Source organism: Hoplias malabaricus, chromosome 7 (assembly GCF_029633855.1).
Source record: "Hoplias malabaricus isolate fHopMal1 chromosome 7, fHopMal1.hap1, whole genome shotgun sequence".
Lineage (NCBI taxonomy): Eukaryota > Metazoa > Chordata > Actinopteri > Characiformes > Erythrinidae > Hoplias > Hoplias malabaricus.
The window spans coordinates 14,941,307-14,962,396 of record NC_089806.1 but is presented as its reverse complement, the minus strand read 5'-3'; the positions used below and the strand labels follow the sequence as shown (position 1 = coordinate 14,962,396).

At 40.4% G+C, this 21,090-nt stretch overlaps 1 protein-coding gene across 2 annotated transcripts; it reads right to left on the bottom strand.

Moving 5' to 3' along the window:
- Positions 1 to 239: 239 nt before the first annotated feature.
- kidins220b (kinase D-interacting substrate 220b) lies at positions 240 to 20,197 on the bottom strand. Of its 2 annotated transcripts, XM_066676370.1 has the most exons (29): positions 20,066 to 20,197; positions 17,270 to 17,426; positions 17,035 to 17,133; positions 16,695 to 16,793; positions 15,427 to 15,525; positions 15,176 to 15,274; positions 14,974 to 15,072; positions 14,667 to 14,864; positions 14,439 to 14,537; positions 14,206 to 14,304; positions 14,020 to 14,118; positions 13,743 to 13,920; positions 13,347 to 13,511; positions 12,837 to 13,016; positions 12,092 to 12,257; positions 11,591 to 11,742; positions 11,181 to 11,470; positions 10,894 to 11,034; positions 10,224 to 10,461; positions 9,078 to 9,166; positions 8,638 to 8,782; positions 8,381 to 8,543; positions 7,454 to 7,632; positions 6,852 to 7,078; positions 5,547 to 5,675; positions 3,436 to 3,573; positions 3,133 to 3,231; positions 2,618 to 2,848; positions 240 to 2,537 (listed from the first exon to the last, which is right to left on the bottom strand). In XM_066676370.1, the coding sequence occupies exons 2-29, from the start codon at positions 17,399 to 17,401 to the stop codon at positions 1,371 to 1,373; spliced, it is 5,199 nt and encodes a 1,732-aa protein (XP_066532467.1). In that variant the 5' UTR covers positions 17,402 to 17,426; positions 20,066 to 20,197; the 3' UTR covers positions 240 to 1,370. The 2 variants fall into 2 exon arrangements, with proteins under 2 accessions (XP_066532467.1, XP_066532468.1); XM_066676371.1 differs by lacking the exon at positions 5,547 to 5,675.
- Between the last annotated feature and the right edge of the window lie 893 nt (positions 20,198 to 21,090).

Sequence of the window (21,090 nt, the reverse complement as noted above, 5' to 3'; positions counted from 1 at the left end):
AACCGTAAATACTGGTAAATAAAATGGCTTTCTTTGCAGTGCTATTAAAACACAATCTTCTGATAACAAAATTATCTCAACCCCAAGTGAATTTTGTAAAGTAGGTGCGATTTAAACAACAGGTGTAATTCTCCTTTACTTTAGAACCCTACTTTGAAAGATATTTAACAGGAATGAACACAGAAAACAACTAACACAACACTTAAGGTTTAAAAAAAATACAGTAAAACAGCTGTCTTTTATGGTTTATTTGGTTTTTTACATGTTGCAGAGTTTTCACAAATTACACTTTATATTTAGGCAGTCTTTACACAGACTAACAGCACAGTGCATGCAACATTTAGTGTTGTTTCAAACGTTACTGCAGTATGACACATGCTTGTCACTGCTGTACATGCTCTCTGCTTCTAATCTACTATTTCAGGGTCTCTTAAAATATGGGCCAAGACCCAAAAACGGGACTGTATGAGGTGTATGAGGTATGACTAACCGAGCATAATGCATACGTGCATATTACTGCTTAATAAATTAGTTGTAGGTTAAAACTTGGTCCTCAGGGATGTTTAGTTACTTGGGTCCTGAATGTAAGGTTTAAGAAACTCTGGTATTACACAGTCAGGGATGCAAACGACATGCAACTGACATGGTTCAATATGGCACATCTCACAACACAGATAGCAATAAACATTCAGACATAACGATGGTTTGGCTCAGGCTAGCTCAGTTTTGGACAAGGCGTTTTTTTTTTACCTTAGAATGTTAAACTTGTCAGTTATGGACAAAAAGGACTGCACATTTTAGTGTCATTTGTGTAGCAACATGCTAAAAATTACAGTCCACCATTGCTGTTCTTTTTGGGTTTTTAATGTGGTTAATTCAAGATTTGGAAAATCTTGCAGCTGCAGTAATACTGTTAGATATGTTTCACAATAATCACAGATGTGACTCATTGCTCTTATCATCATTGCCTTTTTGTATATCCATTTCAGGGTCAGTCACTGCTCTTCTGAAGCACTTAAAATGATTTAAATACTAATGGTGACCTCTAGTGGGGAATTTTTAGTCTGCTAAATGTGGGTGAGTTAATTTGGGATTGTCCATTAAGTGTTTAAGTGCTTCACCATGGTAAAATCTTAAATAAGAAATAAGACTTAAACATTTATTCCATAAGAACTGGACACTGAGTCACATCACAAATTAAGATGAAGGCAGCCTTGCTGGCAGTAAACTAACGTGGGCTAATTACCACTAATTCAATACTGAGATATCACTGGAATGACACATTTCACTGAGCATGCACCACTTCACATGACAATATCAAACATCAAAAGCTTGAGAGCAGGTTCTGAAAGGACCATTTTTGCAGGTTCTCACAGAATGCTCTCACGCTCTTCCCCAAATGTGACTGTGTCTGAGGTCACGGCGCAGATTTCTGGGGGGTCTCCAGGATTCAGCCCTCGCTTCAGGTGCACCACGCGAACATTTTCATTGTGGGTGGTGGATGTGGATGAGGTGATGGTGCTGGAACTAGGAGCTACAATGACCTCACTGCTGGTGTTGGAGGTGGTGTTGGAGCTGTCGCCAGGCTGGCGTGGCCGGTTCCCCTGCTGGGCATTGGTGTTGTTATTGAGGGTGGTGTTGCTAGGTGTGCGGTTAAGGTTGTAATTTTTGGAGGATGGCCAGCTTTCCTCAGGGCTGCTAGCCAGGAGGCTGCACTGATCCTCGGAGCAGATGGACATGCGTGCGACTGCCGGATCCTGGAGGCCACTCAGGCTGTTGGGCAGGCCCCTCTTGCGAGCAAGGCTCTCCTCGTCTAGCTCAATCAGATTTGTCCTCTCGGACTGAGACAGGTCGGCCTCCTCATCTTGCAGGGAGTGGTTTGGTGAGCTTTCGTTAGAGCGGACACCCGAGTCGGAGGAGTCCTTCTTGTCCAGCATCCCATCGGAGAGGTATTCTTTACCTTTGGCCAAAGAGCGCTCTTCGCTTTCTGTGCGTTTGGGCTCTGGTTTCTTTCCATCCTTTAGAAGAGGGGCGTTGTCAGACTCTTCCGATTCTTCGTCATCACTGGTCAGCTTCTGGTAACGCAGACCACCTGTGGCCTTCAGCTTCAGGTCAGCACTCTGGAACAGTCCCACCTTCTCTCCAGAGGTCTTTCGTCCAAGCAAGGACTTGGAGGAGCCATGGTCCACCTTCTCATCCTCCTCACTGATGGGGTCTAAAGTGGCAGCTTCAGTTGCAGCAAAATCAGTTGTGTCCCCTGCCTTCCCACCACTGCGCTTTGAGTAGGTCTTGCGTCCATCTTGATCACCTCCATCTTTATTTTTGTCATCAGAGTTAGAGTGCATAAACTGGCCTGGATGAGGCTGCACAGGCTTCTCCCCCACACCGCCTCCGGCCTCAAGCTGGGCCATTGAGGCAATATAATCTTGATAGGCATTTCGGTACTCTGCTTGCTGTTTGTCAGTTAGCTTGCAGATGTCATTGGAGGACTCCTGGGAGTTCAGGCTGGACATACTAGGGGTACGATGAGTTGTGCTCTGCAGAGGGGAAGATTTATTGTGAAAAATAGATAGAAGCAGTGAAGAAATTAATCTCCAAAATCTACCAAAATGCTCACCATCCATGGAGGGTTGGTTTGCCTGGGATGTTCATCCAGGCCAACGTTGGTGAGCTCTTCAAAGCTCAGATTGAAGTTGTACATAGGTGAGGTCTCTGTGTTACCAGTTCCATTGTGCACCGGAGCTCCACGATGCCGGCCAGGCTCCCCATGTCCTGCAATGCTGCTGCCCAATTCACTTGGAGCCTCCTCATGCAGGACCTGGCTCTCAATATGACGCAGATCCATCACCTGTACACAACAGGCTGTCATTAAAACCCCACTTTTCCAACACCTTCGGCTGGCAACTTTTTTTTTTTTGGCACCAAAGCCACTCATTCTGGGAGCGCAAACAGAATCCCATTTGGCATTCACTAGATCAGTTTACTAGTTCCAAAAGTATTATTTAGATTTTTGTTGCACATTCAGATGTTTTTTTTTATTGATCTCTATTACATAAACAGTCTGTCTGCAGTGAAACAGCACAGCTGTTACATTACAGCTGTTGAACTAAAAGCACATACAAATGTACTTACAGTTCCTCTGAAGAGTTGCCAGTCTCCAAAGTTCATGTTCATCTCTTTCTTCAGCTCATCCAGGTTACACTGGGACAGAACTCTTCCGTTAACATTGGCCTGAAAAAATGTACGTGTGAATTAAAAGAAGAAAAACATCACTGAGCTGACCATCCTTTGATTCCATAAACTTTGTGCTTATGTCTGTGATCAGTGACCAAACATATAGATACATGCAGATATTCCCTTTTATTTATTAATTTTTTTTACAAGGTTAAAGTATTCTTTTTTTCTTACCCACCCAAAAAAACAAACAAATTTTACCTTCTTGATTGTGGCAGTGTACAGGGCCAGCATGCTTTGATCGATGCCTTCTATAACTTTGAGACGCTCACAAACCATATCTGTGTTCATAGAGCTGAGCAGCACAGATGGAGTGCCTGACACCACAGAGGCAGTGCCCTGACACACACAACACAGAAAATGATCAGTGCTTGTGTATTATTACCACATACACATTTCTAACAAGATCACTGAGGAGCTCAGATCGAGGTAACCAAAGCAAAAAACAAAAAAAAAATTCTAATTCCATGCTTGTTGTTAGTAAAGAGCCCAAACTATCTATAGGGTAAAATACCTTTAATTTAATATTCAATGAAAAGCAAGGTCACAGAGAAATGAAGTGTAGAAAGTACAATAGTATTCTTTATAGTGAAGGTGTTGGTTAATGTGCTGGAAGTAGCTACAATACAGTGAAATTAAATAGCAATATAATAAATGGCTAGACAATATACCATTATTACAATGAAAACCATGTACTGCCATGTTAAGAGCCATTATAAAAATATTATTCAAACGTTACCTTATAATACTACCATCAGAAACTCATATTTAGAAAATTGTGGGTTTTTGAATATAATTCCAGCTATCACTATAAATAAAACATGAAAGTTTATATAAATAGGGATTATTAAATTCAAATGCTGTGAGTGAGCACTGGCCGGATCCTACCCTACTGACATACTACTTAAGAAAGTAAAGTATTTAATGTCTATACGGCTATAGCATGTCAGTGGCTATATTGAGGGATAGTGGGATTGAGGGATAGCGTTGCAGTGAAATTCAGGAATATCTCAAGAGGAGATGTCAGTTAGGAAATTCTTTCTGCTATGCCAGAGGAAAGAATACACTAGGAGAAGGAGTGAATTTGTCAGGGTGAATTTGTATTGCATGACACTGTTTGTATATTTTCTAAAAGGGTTACTTGAATGAACTGTGTTATGTAATAAATTAAATAACTGATTTTTCATTCATTTCAGATTTTTTTTTTTAGCACCCTAGTTCCTCCTTCCCCACGGTGACCATGTCAGGTACAACAGATCCCACAGGGCATGCTGGGATGTTACTGCTTTGTGCGCATGGAGAAAGTGTATGTGAGAAAACACTAAAGGCAGAAGAGAGAAGGAGCATCTGAAAAAGCGTTTTTAAGGAAGGGCAGCATGAACAGGGCAGCACAGCAGCAGTGCGTAATCTAAATCTAGAAGAATTCAGTACCTGATTCTTTTTTAAAGATGCTACTTTAAACTGCGCAAAGAGAGAGACAAGGAGAAGAGGGAGGAGACAGAGGAGGTGGATACTGTGAGGGAACCATATAAAGGCCATGTCCAGGACAGAGGAGAAATGGGTATCAAGAAAGCAGGTATGTCTTTCAGCACAGCAGGTGGAGCTTCTCTACGACTAAAAGCTCCAATGAGCATTAGACAGCTGATGATTGACGTCACTGGCAGTGTCTGGCTGTACTTGTGCGTGTACGCAGATTGTAGAATCTCACACACTCACAAACACACTTTACAAGACATCAACAATTTGTACTGAAAATACAACATGGGGTAGGTTAGCATCACATTATTTGATAACACCTGCATTACTAACATTACTTCATATTAAGGCTGTCACACTTGCTCAATTAACGGCTATTGCTCAAATAAAACAGATTCACTTCAAGAATGTTCTGAATTAACTTACTTGGTGATTAAATTGCAGTCTGAATATCTACGAATCACTACAGAGCAGGGTTTAGTAAAAGATATTAGCCCTCATTTAAAAATATAGACACTGAAAAGAGAAAATGCGCACCAGCAGGAGATTATAAATAGTGATTACAATATAGTGCCTTTGCATAAACATTCACTGTAAACCAGAAATAGTAAAAGTAAAGAATAACAGATTCACATAGAAGCACTAAAGAAACTAACATTATTGTGGAAGTGGTAGATTTGTGCATGAAATTATTTTATTGAGTGATAAGTTCATTAAGGGCTTGTTTTCCAAAAATGAAGTATACCTAGTCTTGGACTGAGGAGCTTTAACAGCAAATCAAAGCCATATACTGAAGCAGAAGCTATGAAAGAGAAACCACAGTCTAGTATACTTACAATTCCAGGGTTTGGGTCTCTGGGATAGCTTGCTTTAATGAGTGGGCGTGGAGGTGCAAGGACGTGAGCAGGGAAGATGCTGCCAGTGTATTGTCGTGGCAGCACGTAAACATTTGGGGGGAAATAAGGCTGGGAGATGGAGTTTGGGGAAAAGGAAAAAAATTTAACAAATGAAAATGAAACACAAGGCTTTAATGCTTACTGATGCTTCGATATGATATATGCTTTCAAATAAATTAACACACATGGTGTTTTTCCACTGTATGGAATCAGCCACGACTCAACTCATTTTTAGCTGGTTGCTCTTCCACTAGCACAGCTCCCTCATGAACTGGAGCCAGTGATATCACAAAACCCTGTCTCTAACAGGAATCCTGGGGGCTTTGAAAACCACTCCAAAGCTGGCAGTAATGTTAGTAATGCATGTTTTCATTGAGAATTCCACTGACCTCCAACACAGGGAGCGTTTGAACATCTTCAAAACACCTTGAGGTAATGGTACAAGCTGCAGTTCAGATACAAATGTCAAAACAAATGTGACAGCTGCTGTAATTTGAGAGGTTTTACAAGCGACTAGTTTGTGCTGGAGGTATGCATTTTGTGGTCTCTCTAGCTCTCTGTCCCTGGTTTGAGCAGAGACAAAAAAGTAACTGGTTTCAGGTACCAGGTACCAGACTTGGCCAGTGGAAAAGCAAAAGTGTCCAGCCGAGGCGGGTTTTAAAGGTTCCATGCAGTGGAAAAATGCCAAAAGGCCCATTTCTGTGACATATTCAATTTCATATTCTGTGGGTCCCACAACTTAAAAGACGTAAATAAACGGATGTGATAAACAGAATTGTGATAATGACAAATCATTAGGATGATGAAAAATGGAGGGTAAGTGGAAAATATGTTTGATGTTGGTGCTGAAATGCTTAAAGGAGTGTACTCATCCAGAAAGTGAACAGATTGTGGCTGGAAAAGTTATTCAAAACTGAGTAGAAAACTGCTAAAACATCCAGCCCAAATGTGGATCATCATTGTAATGAAACATTACAGGTCTTTTAATTTTTCTAGAACTCGTAGAAGAAACACAGAAGCAATAAGTCTAACCTTACACAAATTTGAAAAAGGAACAGCTTTGTCTGGATCAGCAAGACTTGATCTGTGATAAAGTAAGGAGTAGAGAGAAACCTGAAACTGGCCTGCAATTCCAACTCTATGAACTTAGTAAATATAATAACTGGCACTGCAGAAGATCAGAAGATTTACATGTAAGACTCCATGAAACCTGATGTGGTCTTCAGTATGTGTAGGGGCACTCACCCTGTTATAGAAGGGGTGCTGAGGGCCTGCCATGCCACTGTAGTAGGCACTGTGGGGCTGAGGGGACACTCCTGGTGGGTTGTATGGCCCATTGTAAGATGCAGTGGGGGAGCATGCTGAGGACTGCTGACTGTAGATGGAAGTGGGACGGGGAGCAGCTTCATGCAGGGGCAGAGTGGGATAGGTCACTCCTCCCATGTTCATCTGCTCCCGAGCGGCTCTCACATCTGAAAAAGACAGCAGATAATCCATTACTACATTTCTCTACTGGCAAGCTAAAAGAGGGTGAGAAAACACAAAAGTGCAGGGTTGAATTACACCTCTGCAAATGTAAAGTTGCAACAAGCCCAAGCATCATACATAGAAATTCACACAGATGTCTGCCCACATTATTTACGTATAATATTAACCTGTGAATTAACAAGTACAGCAATCAAATTAAAAAAGGTCTATTGCTGCACTGAGTGAATTAACAACAGCAGTAAAATATAGAATGTGATGCATCTTTTTAGAACCATAAATCAGTCTGTCAAGGCTGTATATGGGTCCTATTCTATATTTTGTTATATTTGTTTTTTTTTTTTTAGATGAAGAATACCCACCTGCTATGATCTCTCTGAGCTTGGGGTCCAGATTGACTGTGCAAGGGAGAAAGGTGCGGACATCTCGAGCAGCCAGCACTGGGGTACGTGAGGACAGGAACACCTCAAAGCTCCGCACATCTCCATCTATCTCCAGCAAAGGCTCCACATCTTTAGTGGTGGGAATGTTCTTGGAAAGCCTGTCGCTCAGAATAAGGATAGACAGAAATATTCTTTATGGACAATGTCAATGATTTCATGTGATCTCAAACATGCAGGGCCTTCTCAACTCATGTGGAACTGCTGAAATAAAGAATCACTTCAAACAATGCAGGCCTTTGTGTGGCTGACCCAGCTGGCTTTTACATATGCTGTAGAAAAGCATGTTGAGTCTCCAGATAAAACACAGACCTGATGGTTTTATTAAAAATGAAAATGATGCATGTATAACTCTTATGTCTGAAGTGAAATATTCTTGTTTCATATTCTGTTTTATGTCACAAAAATGGAACTTGGAGGAGGCATGGAACTAGCCAGTGTCAACAAAATACGGTGATATTACGGTTGGTTGAGAATCCAAACACAGAAAATGCAGATGTTTTCATTTATGAAGCTCTGGAGTACTTTACTGCATTTAATAAATGAAAAAAATGCATTTGTAAAAAACGGCAAATAATTTATAAATGCATATTTATGAATGATCAACAAAGCTACACAGCCTGTGGATTAGCTCCAAGACTGGTTTCAGAGAAACTGATTTATAGGAAAGTAAATTACAAAAAAGTGACCTATCCTTTACAGTTTCGCTGGAATGTGTATTAAAGGTTTAGACTCCTCTGACTTTTTTCAGTTATATAAGAGTGAGCTGAATAATCATGCTAATAATCATTTCACTAAATAAACGAAGGTGAACTAAGAACGAAGGTGAACTAAGGCCCTACCGCACACCTTTCATAGATTGTTTTGAGTGTGGCTTGGTCAGGGATTCCATCGGTCTCCTCCAGGTACAGTATAAGCCAGGATGTGCGGTAGGGCCATTGTTCTGTAAGGTTGATCCAAGACGCCAGTCTGTCCCAGTTGAAACTGATCTGATTGGCCCTCAGTAAGCGGCCTGCAAAAAAAATTTTTTAAACATACTAAGGAGTACCAAAAGAGACTTCTACATGTTATACAACATATATCATAGGTTCTGTGGTAGTATTTACCAGTGACAGACACAATGTTGAGCAGCCTCCTCATGGTCTGAGGGCTGATGTCACTGAACCAGTCCTCTGTGACCATCAGCTTGGTCAAGTCGAAGGACATTTGGCGTGTGACTGACCTTTGCATCTGTCGCCGCCGGTATGTGTCCTGAAGAAAAACAAAAATGTCATATACAAAGATCAGCATCAACTTCAAACAAATTATCCACATTTCCATCTGGTATCTCTCACTTGTTGGCTACCAAATTTAACTTTGAAAGTAGCTTCTCAACAGCCACTGACTGTATCAAATGATCTTCGTATCATCATTAACACTTAAGTATTGATTTAATAATGTCACAGCCATGGTGTTTTGATCTGAAAGTGTACAATAGCAAACAAGAAAACAGTACAAAAGGTTCCAGTGTGTCCAAGAGGTAACAAGGGTCCACTAGAGAGCTTACCCTGCGGTTCAGTGTAGTCTTGCTGCCTAACTTAGCTGCTTCAGACAGACTGTGCTGAGACAGTTTCCTGTCCAGCTCTTCATGCCAGCCTACAAAAACAGAGAAAAGTTTAAGTTTATAACTGCTGCACAAAACACCTCTACAATAGTAACTTCACAGGAGAATTCAAAAATATTATTTTTCTTTTATTCCTACTATCCTTAAAAATCAGTTTCTGCAGTGTTGACCAGAGGGGCCCTATTCCCTATATTACAGGTCAATAGAATATCACAATGATTTTGAAGCTGTAATTTTAAAGTTTAAAATCACGTTACCGCTGTAACTCGATCGTGCCGCTTCTCCCTATTCAACATAAGGAAGATTAGGCCATACCTAACTCAACATACAACACAGCTCCTCGTTCAGACGTTAGTAATCTCCCGTCTAGACTATTGCAACGCCCTCCTGACAGGTCTTCCGGCCTGTGCTATGAGACCGCTACAGATGATCCAGAATGCGGCAGCACGCCTGGTCTTCAACCAACCAAAAAGAGCACATGTCACGCCCCTATTAGTTGAGCTGCATTGGCTACCCTTAGCTGCTCGCATCAAATTCAATTCACTAATGATGGCCTTCAGAGTATTCACTGGTTCTGCTCCCATCTACCTCAATAGACTCTTAAAACCATACGTTAGCGCGTGCCCTCTCCGTTCCTCAAAGGAGCGCCTACTAACACGACCAACCCCCCGTACAGGTCAGTTGAGGCTATTCTCATCTCTGGTACCACGCTGGTGGAACGAGCTTCCAAGCACTATCAGAGCAACAGAAACCCTCTCTGCATTCAAGAAATCATTGAAAACCCAGCTCTTCCGAGAGTATCTTTTGCACTGAATGTCTTTCTTTAATGCACTTATTACTTCCTGGCATATTGCACTTAATGTAAGGTATTTTGTATAATTTGTGCTGTAGTTCGAATGTTAGATCCTCTTTTGTATGTCGCTTTGGATAAAAGCATCTGCCAAATGCATAAATGTAAATGTAAATGTAAAATATTACAGTGTTTCTTTAAAGCTACAATAAGGTCAGTATTATATGCAAGTTGCAAACAATAGAACTGTAAAATGTTTTAACAAAATGTCAATAGAAGTCTGCTCTAGAACAACTGACCCTCAGGGTTGCCAGTGTCTCCATTGGCTGGAGCAGGTGCACACATCTTCTTAGCACTGCTAAGGCCTCGGCTGTTCAGGAAGACAGGCAGGTGCACAATATTGCGCATGTAGTCATGGCCATTGATGTTAGAGTCACGTAACACGCTGTTCAAGTTCTGGTTGATGGCCTTAATGATGATGTGAGGGTCACTGGCGAAAATAGAGATAAAGGGTCCTTTGGAGAAGAGCACCCTCACCTGGAGATCAGGAGAATTACAACAAAGTGTTTCAAACTTCATTATTAGTGCTGGGATTGAAGGTTTACAAATACTGTCTAATGATAGAGAATTTAAAATACTGTTAATATAGTTGTAATTTAACATTAATACAGACCCAAAACAGTTAACCACAAACAAACATCCTCTGTATGAATAGCTTACAAACCCAACAAAAAAGCAAACTTTAGACCAAAAATGTTAACTGCAATAGCCTGTTATTAAGTGCTGCCTTTTAAACTAGTTTCAAGCCACATGGATCATATATTCAGGCACTGTGATTAATATGTTTTATTTGTGCTCTAAATCCATCACAAGGTTCACAAATCCACTGCTTTAATTTTTTTTTAGCAATGAATGAAGCTGTGGTACTTCAGAGACTCCTGCTGAATGTCTTTCAAGATAATTCCTCACCGTATCCAGCATCTGCAGAACTTTGTCCTGCTCGCAGGAGTCCAGGCCATCAATGATGACCACTAGACGTGTCTGATTCTGAGTGAAGCTGTCAATAGTCTTTGCCATCTTAGCCATCAGTTCCACTTCACTCTTTAGAACCTGAAGAGGAACAAAAAAAGCCAGGATACAGAGTTATCATTCTGGAGGCAGATTTCACTACATCTTACTGTACAATAAATAAAGCCAGTGTGTAAAGGATGTAAAGCATAAACATAATATCTGCATGTGTGATTATGTGGACCAACCTTCATGAATCCTTCACTCTTGAGTTTGTGCATCTTGTTGGCAGCGCCATGTAGCCTCTTCCTCTGGGAGTTCAGAACAGAATCAGTCACCTGCCACCAAGTGCGGCAGTTTAGCATCAGAGCAAGTCCCACCACGCTCGCCATGGCAACCAGAACAGCATTCACCGTCTGGTTCTGGCTGTCCACCCTGAAGACAGCCAGCAGGGCCATGCCTGTGATCAGGCAGCCCAAGATGAAGATGAAGATGATGAAGGACGGGATACAGCACGTCTTCTTCCATTTCTTTTTGCCTGATGTTAGACAAGACACACAGTTCGAAATGTAATAATCTGCTGCCTTGATAATTACATTTAGAGGGAAAAACAACAAACAAAATCCTCCTGTATCTTAAAAATAGAAATGGTTTTAACCTTGGGTGTCCTCTGTCTTAAAGACCCTGAAGAGTCTGGAGGCCATGAAGCCAAACTCCCTCTCACAGGCATCTGAAAGGGTGGCTATCATTTCAGCCATAGAGGTCTCTCCACCCACACTAGACAGCCTGTTATAATCTGTGAACAAGAACCTGGAAATAGAAATTAATTATTAGCATTCTGTTACATCACAGCAAAGGATTTCTCTATACACTTGGTGTTTAAAAAAAATTAAATAAATAAAAAATACTGACAAAAATGATTTCATTATCTATTACCCATAAAGTTTGTATAGGGTTCTTATAAGAACTAATATGCCACCTTCAATATTTTAGGAAATATACAAGATTATTTATCAGCTAGCCAGATCATACACAGCTAATCTAAAGAAATTTTAAAAAGGGATAGTTTTTTTAAAGGGGTTAAAAATTATTTCACTGAGGAAATTCTCACTACGTTTAGGTTTTGTTAAAATTTCAAGTTGCATGGAAGAATTATTACCTGACAGGTAGAGCTCGTGTGGTCTGTTCAGGCAGCTCTGGAGGGTTTACAAACATGAGTTTCAACAGAAGCTCAAGGTAACCAATATGGCGGGCAAGACGAGTGCTAAGAACCCAGGCCCAGTTCCAACTCTCACCCTCACGTCTGCTCCCAAAGTATACAACCACTGAGAGAGAAGAAAACAAAACAAAAAAAAAAGTGGGGGGAAAAAAATAATGACTTGTTTAGAAATCTTCATTACACCTTATTAATACTCATTCATTCATTATCTGTAACCGCTTATCCAGTTCAGGGTTGCGGTGGGTCCAGAGCCTACCTGGAATCATTGGGCACAAGGTAGGAATACACCCTGGAGGGGGCGCCAGTCCTTCACAGGGCAACACAGACACACACACACATTCACTCACACACCCACGGACACATTTGAGTCACCAATCCACCTACCAACATGTGTTTTTAGACTTTGGGAGGAAACTGGAGCACCCTGAGGAAACCTACGCAGACACAGGGAGAACACACCAACTCCTCACAGACAGTCACCCGGAGCGGGAATTGAACCCACAACCTCCAGGCCCCTGGAGCTGTGTGACTGCAACACTACCTGCTGAGCCACCGTGCCGCCCCCCTTATTAATACTGATTACTGAAAAAGAAAACAAGTGATGGTGCAATACTGTCCTCTAGTGGTAAAAACATGCAGCCCCTACAACACAAACAAAAGGAAGCGTGGATCTTTCAATGCTTACCAAAGAACACATAGAGTAGAGCCAGCAGGCTCAGGGAGACAGCAATAGCCAATTTGGGGTCCACAGTGAAGCCGAGCAGTAGAGCCAAAGAGCCACAAAGCATAAGTGACAGGAACACCACCAACCAAGAGAACTGGAACAGAGGCTCAATCTGCTGCCCTGCAAACGTCTTCATCTCATCTTAAAGAGGAAAAAGAAAGAGCAAAAGCAAAGGCAGTGGTGATTTGACTTCATCATGTGTTAAATTTATATTTGGGGATAAAGAGGGCATATGGAATAGCATCAATATTTTCACAGCTAATGCACTGTGCCAAAGCATTTTTACCTTTCAAAACTAACTTTTTCGTGTTGTATTTATTACTATCATTTTAAAAAAAGAGTTGGTAAAATCTTTATTTTAGATCATTTTAACAGCAGGCTTCAAATGCACTGCACAGACACTTGCACTGTGCTGTATAAAATACTTCCCATATATTTGCTCAGTGTTCAACCATGCATAGCTACACTCACCCTCTAGTTTCTTAAGCAGGAAAGACTTGCCGCTACCCCACTGGGCGTACAGGCCCACACAGATGGGTGGCTGCATGGTGGGCTCACTCAGGATGTCTGCTAGGGCACTACTATACAGGTCATAACCCAGCATATCCCCATCTGTCTCAGTGGGGGACAGGTGTCCTGATGGATAAAAACATAAAAAGGGAACTGAAAAACAAAACAAAAACCCAAATGCCAAACACACAAAAGGTCTTAAATAGAATTGATGTGGGTTTAGTGTTATGAAATAACCCTTCAAATATCTGTTAAGAAAATTAGATATTTGATATTATCAATGAAATTTTGTCATACACATAATCGACAAGTAACACTAGCTGAATGTGACTTTTCGTAAATTACACTAAAACCTACGGGCTCCAAATATCTGTGTGAGGATGCTTTTCTGGTGGCTGCAGTCTATGTTGTATGGAGTCTCTCCAGCCTTATTGGGCCTGTAGAGCAGGCGACCATCTTTAGGGTTGCGAAGGAGAAGCTCAGCCAGCCTGCGGCTCCGCCCACGTATAGCAATGTGGAGAGGTGTGTCTCCTTTCTATATGTGGAGAGAATACTCAAATTAACTGAGCACAACAAACATGGGGTCTACACTGTTCCTGCTATATATAAATAAATAGTTATGACTGAATCTTACCTTGTCCACAGCAGACACCTTAGCTCCTTTGTCAAGGAGTAGTTCAACTATTTCAATGTTTCTCATCTTTGTGGCTTTGATCAAAGGGGTCTCAGAATCCTGATTAATATACAAATAAACATTAACTTTAAAATAGTCTGTTTAAATAATCTGACCCAATTTATTCTAATTCTTGTGCCGCTGTACCTTGGTGGTGGTCTCTGTGTCAGGGTTACACTGCAGGATGTCTCTAACCATGGTGGCATTGCCCTTCTCCACAGCCCAATACAGAGCTGTCTTATTGTCCTGGCACAGACAAATAGATAATAAAATTATCCAAGTGTTTACAAATTTTCACTTGTGTAGAAATTATATTTTACCTATCTAACATATAAGGCCATTATATTTTGTATTTTTCTGATGTGTAAAGATTTAATTACCTGTCCTCTGATGTCAATGTCAGCGTACTTATGCAACAATGCTCGTACAATCTCAACATGACCGCCCCTTACAGCTCCGATCAATACAGTGTCACCACTCTGAAAGTAAATACAAATACATGCTTTAGTATTAGGCCTTAAAATGTGATGTCATTCATCCTCCGTCATTCAAAATCATTCAATAGCTTTAAATGTATGTTCTGAAGGAGTAGTAGAAGTAGAATTTACCCTGTCTGGGATGTTCACATAGGTGCCTGCATCCAGCAGATCCTGGACTATCTCAGTGTAGCCCTCTTTAGCTGCAATCATCAAGGCTGTGTTGCCATCCTTGTCTGTCTTGTTTACATTGGGATTCCTTTTCAGAAGCTCCTTCACCACTTCAGTGTAGCCTCCTTTCACAGCAACAATTAGAGCAGTCATGGAATTCTGAGCACAAGACAATGAAATATCAGACCAACAAAATACAAATGTAAGTGGGCAGATAATTTTATTGCAGCCAAAAGAAAAGGCGCACGAAAGGACATAGTGCACTTACTGCCCCTTCCTGGTCAACATCTGCTCCGTCCTCCAACAGGTGCATCACACAGTCATAATGGCCTTTCCTGGCACCCCAGATTAGTGGAGTGGTGCCATACTGGGGACGAAAAATTATAGATATTTTTAAAGGTCAACAGTTGCCTTTACTAATGCCTACTAAGAGAGATTCAGCTCTTCTAGCTCAAATGATGTGAGCATACCTTATCAGAGCAGTTGACTTTGGCTCCATGCTTCAACAAGATCTTAACGATTTCAGAATGGCCTCTGCCAGCTGCCCAAATGATGGGGTATACACTATACTGTTTAAAAATTTATAAAGTGAAAGGAGGTCAGTGAAGGAAATAAGAAAATCAATTAGTATTAGCCTATTATTTCACTTCAGCTGAGAGTTAATTTCATGCTTAACATTTTATATCTGATAAGGGACAATCTATGTTTTCCTGTGCTTTACCTGTCCCGTTGTGTTGGGGTTGGCCCCGTTCTCCAGAAGAACGTTAGTAACTTCCACTCGACCTTTATAGGCAGCCCACATAAGGGCAGTCCATCCCCCCTGCACAATATAAACATAGATATTTACAGACATACTGGTTAATCTTCTTAATACTGAACCAATTTATCACCATTTAACCATGTGCTACTGTTGCAGTACAAATATCAAATGTGCATGTATTAATGTGTTACCTTGTTAATAACCGTATCACTCGATTGCAATCAAATTAAGTTCTCTTGGCTTTGTATTAATAGAACATAATTTAATTTAAGCATAAATTAAGATCACACAAAATTAGAATACATATGAAAGTATGAATTGTATGTATAATGTTTTAAAATGTGCATTTAAAGAAAGTTCATTAGTAGTAGTAGTATTCATTCATTATCTGTAAGCGCTCATCCAGTTCAGAGTTGAGGTGGGTCCAGAGCCTTCCTGGAATCATTGGGCGAAAGGTGGGAATACACACAGGAGGGGGCGCCAGTTCTTCACAGGGCAACACACACACACAGTCACTCACGCACATACACCTAGGGACACTTTTGAGTCACCAATCCACCTACCAACATGTGTTTTTGGACCTTGGGAGGAAACCAGAGCACCCAGAGGAAACCCACGTGGACACGGGGAGAACACACCAACTCCTGACAGACAGTCACCCGGAGTGGGAATCGAACCCACAACCTCCAGGACCCTGGAGCTGTGTGACTGGGCCACTACCTGCTGTGCCACCGTGCCGCCCAGTAGTATTATTGTGTTATTTTAATTAAAATAATAATAATTAAAATGGAAAATTGTAGAACACAGCCACACTTAAATGTTACGTTAAGTTAAACTTTCCTAGCTAACTTCAAATTTTGGGACCATCACCTCAATACAAAGAACTTGCTCTTTGCAGGATGTCATGCACTTTTATCTTTGTGAATTGCTTTAATATGATGGCTGCACACTGCTAGGTTTAGTAACGGATTAGATTATGTTCCTACAATATGTGGGTGCAGGCACTGCAACCAGACCTACTCAATTATATATTATATTTTTTTTCCAGGTAATGAAGTGTCCTTGATGAATTGAATGAGTCTGGTATTAAATAAAGGCTTATATGAAGTCACTGTCCTTATTTCATGTGAAATAGTAACAAAATGTGTTTGAATAAAATATGAATTATTAGAACTGCATGTTATTATTTTACACAAAATGCCTTGAGCATAATAATTAACATATCTCACCATGTCTCTGTGCTCAATGTAAGCACTGTTGTCCAGAAGCTCTTTCACCACCTCCACGTGCCCCTCCTTAGCTGCTGAGATCAAAGCGGACCAGCAGTCCTACGGGAGACGAGCAGAGAGACTGGTCACCATGGAAACTGTGATATGATTGGCCTCTGTCACCATGGAAACAGTGATGAATTGTGTGCTGAAAACAAGGCTCTAAGGTGTATCTGCTTTTTTTTTTTTCTTTTGGGCTGCAGATGTGTTATGAAGGGCAGCTGTCCAACAGATGTGACCTTTTTTAAAACCTCCATATGGTACATGTCTAATGTTTTGTGCAGTGTGAACAGTCTCTCACCACATCGTCCAGGTTGACATTGGCACCTCTTCGAATGAGCTCTTGGACAATCTCCAGACTGCCCTGCTCTGCAGCTAACATTAGAGGAGTCTGTCCATTCTGAGAGACAGAGAGTGAAAGACAGACATAAAAAGGTCAGACATAATTAGATGGGATTTGGATACAATAAACCAAAGTTTTTAAAAACAAAACAAAAAAGACTTGATTACATAGAGAGAGATGCTTATTCACTTACATCACTGCGTCCGTCCACCTCTTTGAACTTATCAAGGTGTGCTTTGAGGGCGGCCAGGTTCTCCTCTTCAACATAGCTGAAAAGGTTCTGTATGGCCATAGTGGTCATCTTTATAGAGGTGGTGGTGTCCATGATTGCGCCTTAAGACCAGGACACCCTGCAGAAAGAGACTTCACAATGAAATACACTACGAAGTCATATATAGTTTTTATTGTAGTCTGAAAAAAACCTTTGTGAAGACAACCATGGGGGAGTATGTGAATATAGTATATGGCCATCCAAGCTCAATTCAGCATTAGGTTGCTTTTTTGAATATTCAAAATGGACATCAAATAAGTGAAGTACTTAGAGATTTTGCCACATGCCATGGAAAAAAGGATAGTGTGCCATTATGCAATAATGAAAAACGTTAAATATTCATTCTTTAGAATTGTCTAGTGGTCATTATGATATTTCTGCTATTGTGCTGTTGACAAGACTCTAAGCATACTGTTTTCCAGTTTGAGTGACAGTTGACATCTGACGACCTGGTTCCCAGCATGACTTTTAAAATGTCAAGAGAAAAAGACAGCGGCTTAACGCCAGGCAGATAACTGAAGCTCTGTGTTCTCAGTGACAGCATGAGATAACATTATGTCTGCTTCCCTCTGCATTTCACTCGCCATCTGTTTTAATGAGCTATTTCCCTCAACCTGAATAGCTCACTGTCCAAAACACAACTCAGCCAGGCCAGTGTCTTACGTAGCAAGAGCATAGAAAACAAGACAAATATGCCTTAATAACAGCCTAAATTTCCAGGTAACCATTTGACAGTAGATGCTTTCACTGTGTCACCAACATGTAATGAGCCCTTGCTTGTAGGGGAGAAAAGTGCACAAAGCAAATACAAGCCCAGAATCTTTTAACAATGCGACAGAGCAACTGTGAGTTTTTTGACCCCCTTTAAAACCATCTACACTGCGGGAAAGTTTTGTGGTACATACCTCAGGACAAATAATACTCTCTGACAAGCATGAAAAAATTATTTTTAGGAATTCTCTTCCTATATTTGTTGATATTAAAAACAACAGGCACGTTCTGGGTCAATCAGACTCTATATTTATCGTATATATGTCTATGTGTGTAGACTACTGCTAATCAATATAGTTAAATACATAGCCTAAGCAGAAAAATAAATTAAATTAAGAAATTGATAATGATACTAAATTAAAATACACCACATTGTATAAAATCTGCAAACAATGATGCGAACTCAATACAGATAAACAGACGACATCCTCTGCACAATAATATGCCTTAAGTGCAAAACAAATTATAGATCACAATTATCAGAAAAAGAAATTAAACCTAAGAGAGATCGAGGCGTCTGTTTAAAATGACTATGTAGATTGATATACAGTGTCAGTGATGTTCAAACCTGACACAAACAACAAAAGAGCCTGCAACAACAAAGACACAATGGCAGCTGTTTCAAGATTCAGGCGACACTGAAAAAAGAAATTCTTGCGAGACAAAATTTGAAATCTTACCCACACCTCTTCTCTTCAAAATATGTAGGACCCTGTTTTCTCTGAACACCTACACAGCCACCTTAGACGTGTTGTGTGCACTGCTGTTATGGAATGGCATCATGTGTTATTCATGACAAATAGAACTGGCTAATGCCTAGCGTTTCTGGCACATGCTCCGTTGACCGAGATGCTGTCAACACAATACAAGGACACCGTTTCAAGACCTTGACTGCCAAAGCCAAAACAGGAAATGGGTTTCTACATTAAGTTAAAGGAGAACCAAGAAATACAGTGTCATTGGAAATATTCACTTTGCCCCCACCCCAAGATGACTTCATTTTTAAAGAACAAATGTAAGCCAGATTTAGTGTTCATCCATATTTACAGCAGTACAGAAAAACACAGAAGTCCTTAGCCGTATAACACATTGATCAAAGCATTTTAGAGACCATTAAATGCAAAATATTTTGTCATATAGAGTTTTACACACAAAGGCAATACTGTGAGGGGATTTTAAATGAGCACTAAAGATTTTAGAACGTAGGTCTACCCAATGTCAGGTGTGAGTGCAGGGAAAAGACTGAAACTGCAATGCAAGTTAAAAGAACTGTATTCAAACTCAAACACAACCACAGCCAAAACAACTTTATGCTGTAAGACATAAAACACAATTAGGTTTTTTTTATTGCTTCCTTCTTTGTGTTTTAATTATATTTTTAGGTTTTCCAATTCATGTGAAATATTCCTAATGTTGGAGTCATATTCATATTAAAAACATAACTAATAAAAGCACAAAGAGAAACGGTTTGTTAACACTAATGTAAATTCGTGTTTAACCCAACATTGACCTAAAATACAGTTCTCTTTCAGTAATAAATGAATACAAGATTTACACACTCTGATAAGAACTGCTTACATTTATAATAACATTTTAGTGAAATGTTCCTATATACGGACTGAAACACGGCTAATGAGGACTTCCTCTTACAAGGTGGATTTTCTGGGTTTACTGGATGCTAACTAACGTTAGCTAGCCGCGTCCACTCGAAATTCTCCCATTTATCAACAAAGGTCACTCCTTTCTTAAACGCCGAGACTTCCGCAGTGCGAGTAGCAAGCACCAGACACGACACCGGGATAAAAACAAACCGGTTACAGCCCACAAACACGGACTCTCCTCGGGCTACGGGCTGTCAATCAAGCCGCATCAAGGTTAAAAACACACAAAAACACGCTGCCAGAGTTAATGTTACTGTTCAATGCTTGCTCTACATGTCAATCCTACCTTAGCAGAAAAATATAATAAACAGATCCGGCCCAGTGATGTCTGCGAGGGTCCTTTCTCTCGTCCTCTATGTTCGTCTATTCTCCATCTTCAACAACAGCCATTTTGGAGGCGCCGCTCCGAGCCACAGCCTCTTCAGACAGCGGCCAGCGGTGACGTCACCGGAGCCGCTGAAAACAATGGCACAGAGGACCTCTCCACTGAACTGTTTCTATTTCTGGACAAATGTATCGCATTTTCTTATAAATAAAATATCTTATGACTTCAGCCTCGTTTAGAAAATATTTGTGGTCTCTCCACTAAAAAATGCAGGAGTTAATAGCGTCATGATTAGCAATTTAACAGTTTTGCCCAGTTGTTGTCAGTCTATTGTGTCCTCTGAACACAGGAAAAGATGTTTGTTAGGCTCTGTTCTAGTCTCTTTTTTTGTATCCTACAATGCAAGGTTGACAGACAGAATGACAGACATGCAAAAATGACATTCATTTTCTCATAAATAGAATTAATGAATAGAACATAATTTAAATTTAAAATTCTCAGAATCCAACAATTACTTAAAGACACCTCTGGCGAAAATAATGTTGTTGTTTTTTGTAACATGGCTGTAAGGTTAAATATATCCTTCAAGTTTCATCAAATACAATGTATTTCTGCTTCGAAACTGCACTTTACCAAGGACCTTCTCTAATAGGTGACTTCAGAAAAAAAAACATTCTTCAAAAAAATGAAAACCATTATGAGTTGATATTTAACCATTGCCTTTTCTAAGGAACCCTGGAAGAACACCCTTTGGAGCTGTACTTTTTGTTCACCCCTCATTATTTTTAATGCACTACATATCTTTGATTTGAAAAGGGGTATTCACAATGTAACACACAACAGTTAAAGAGCATCAGTCAGCTGTTGAGTTGTTAATGTTTTATGTTAATAATGCTTGTCAGACACCTGCCCTACACCAGTTCAAAGTGCAAGTTTTATGGCTGGAGAGTAAAGGGCAGCTATTTAGCTGTTTTACAGTAATAATA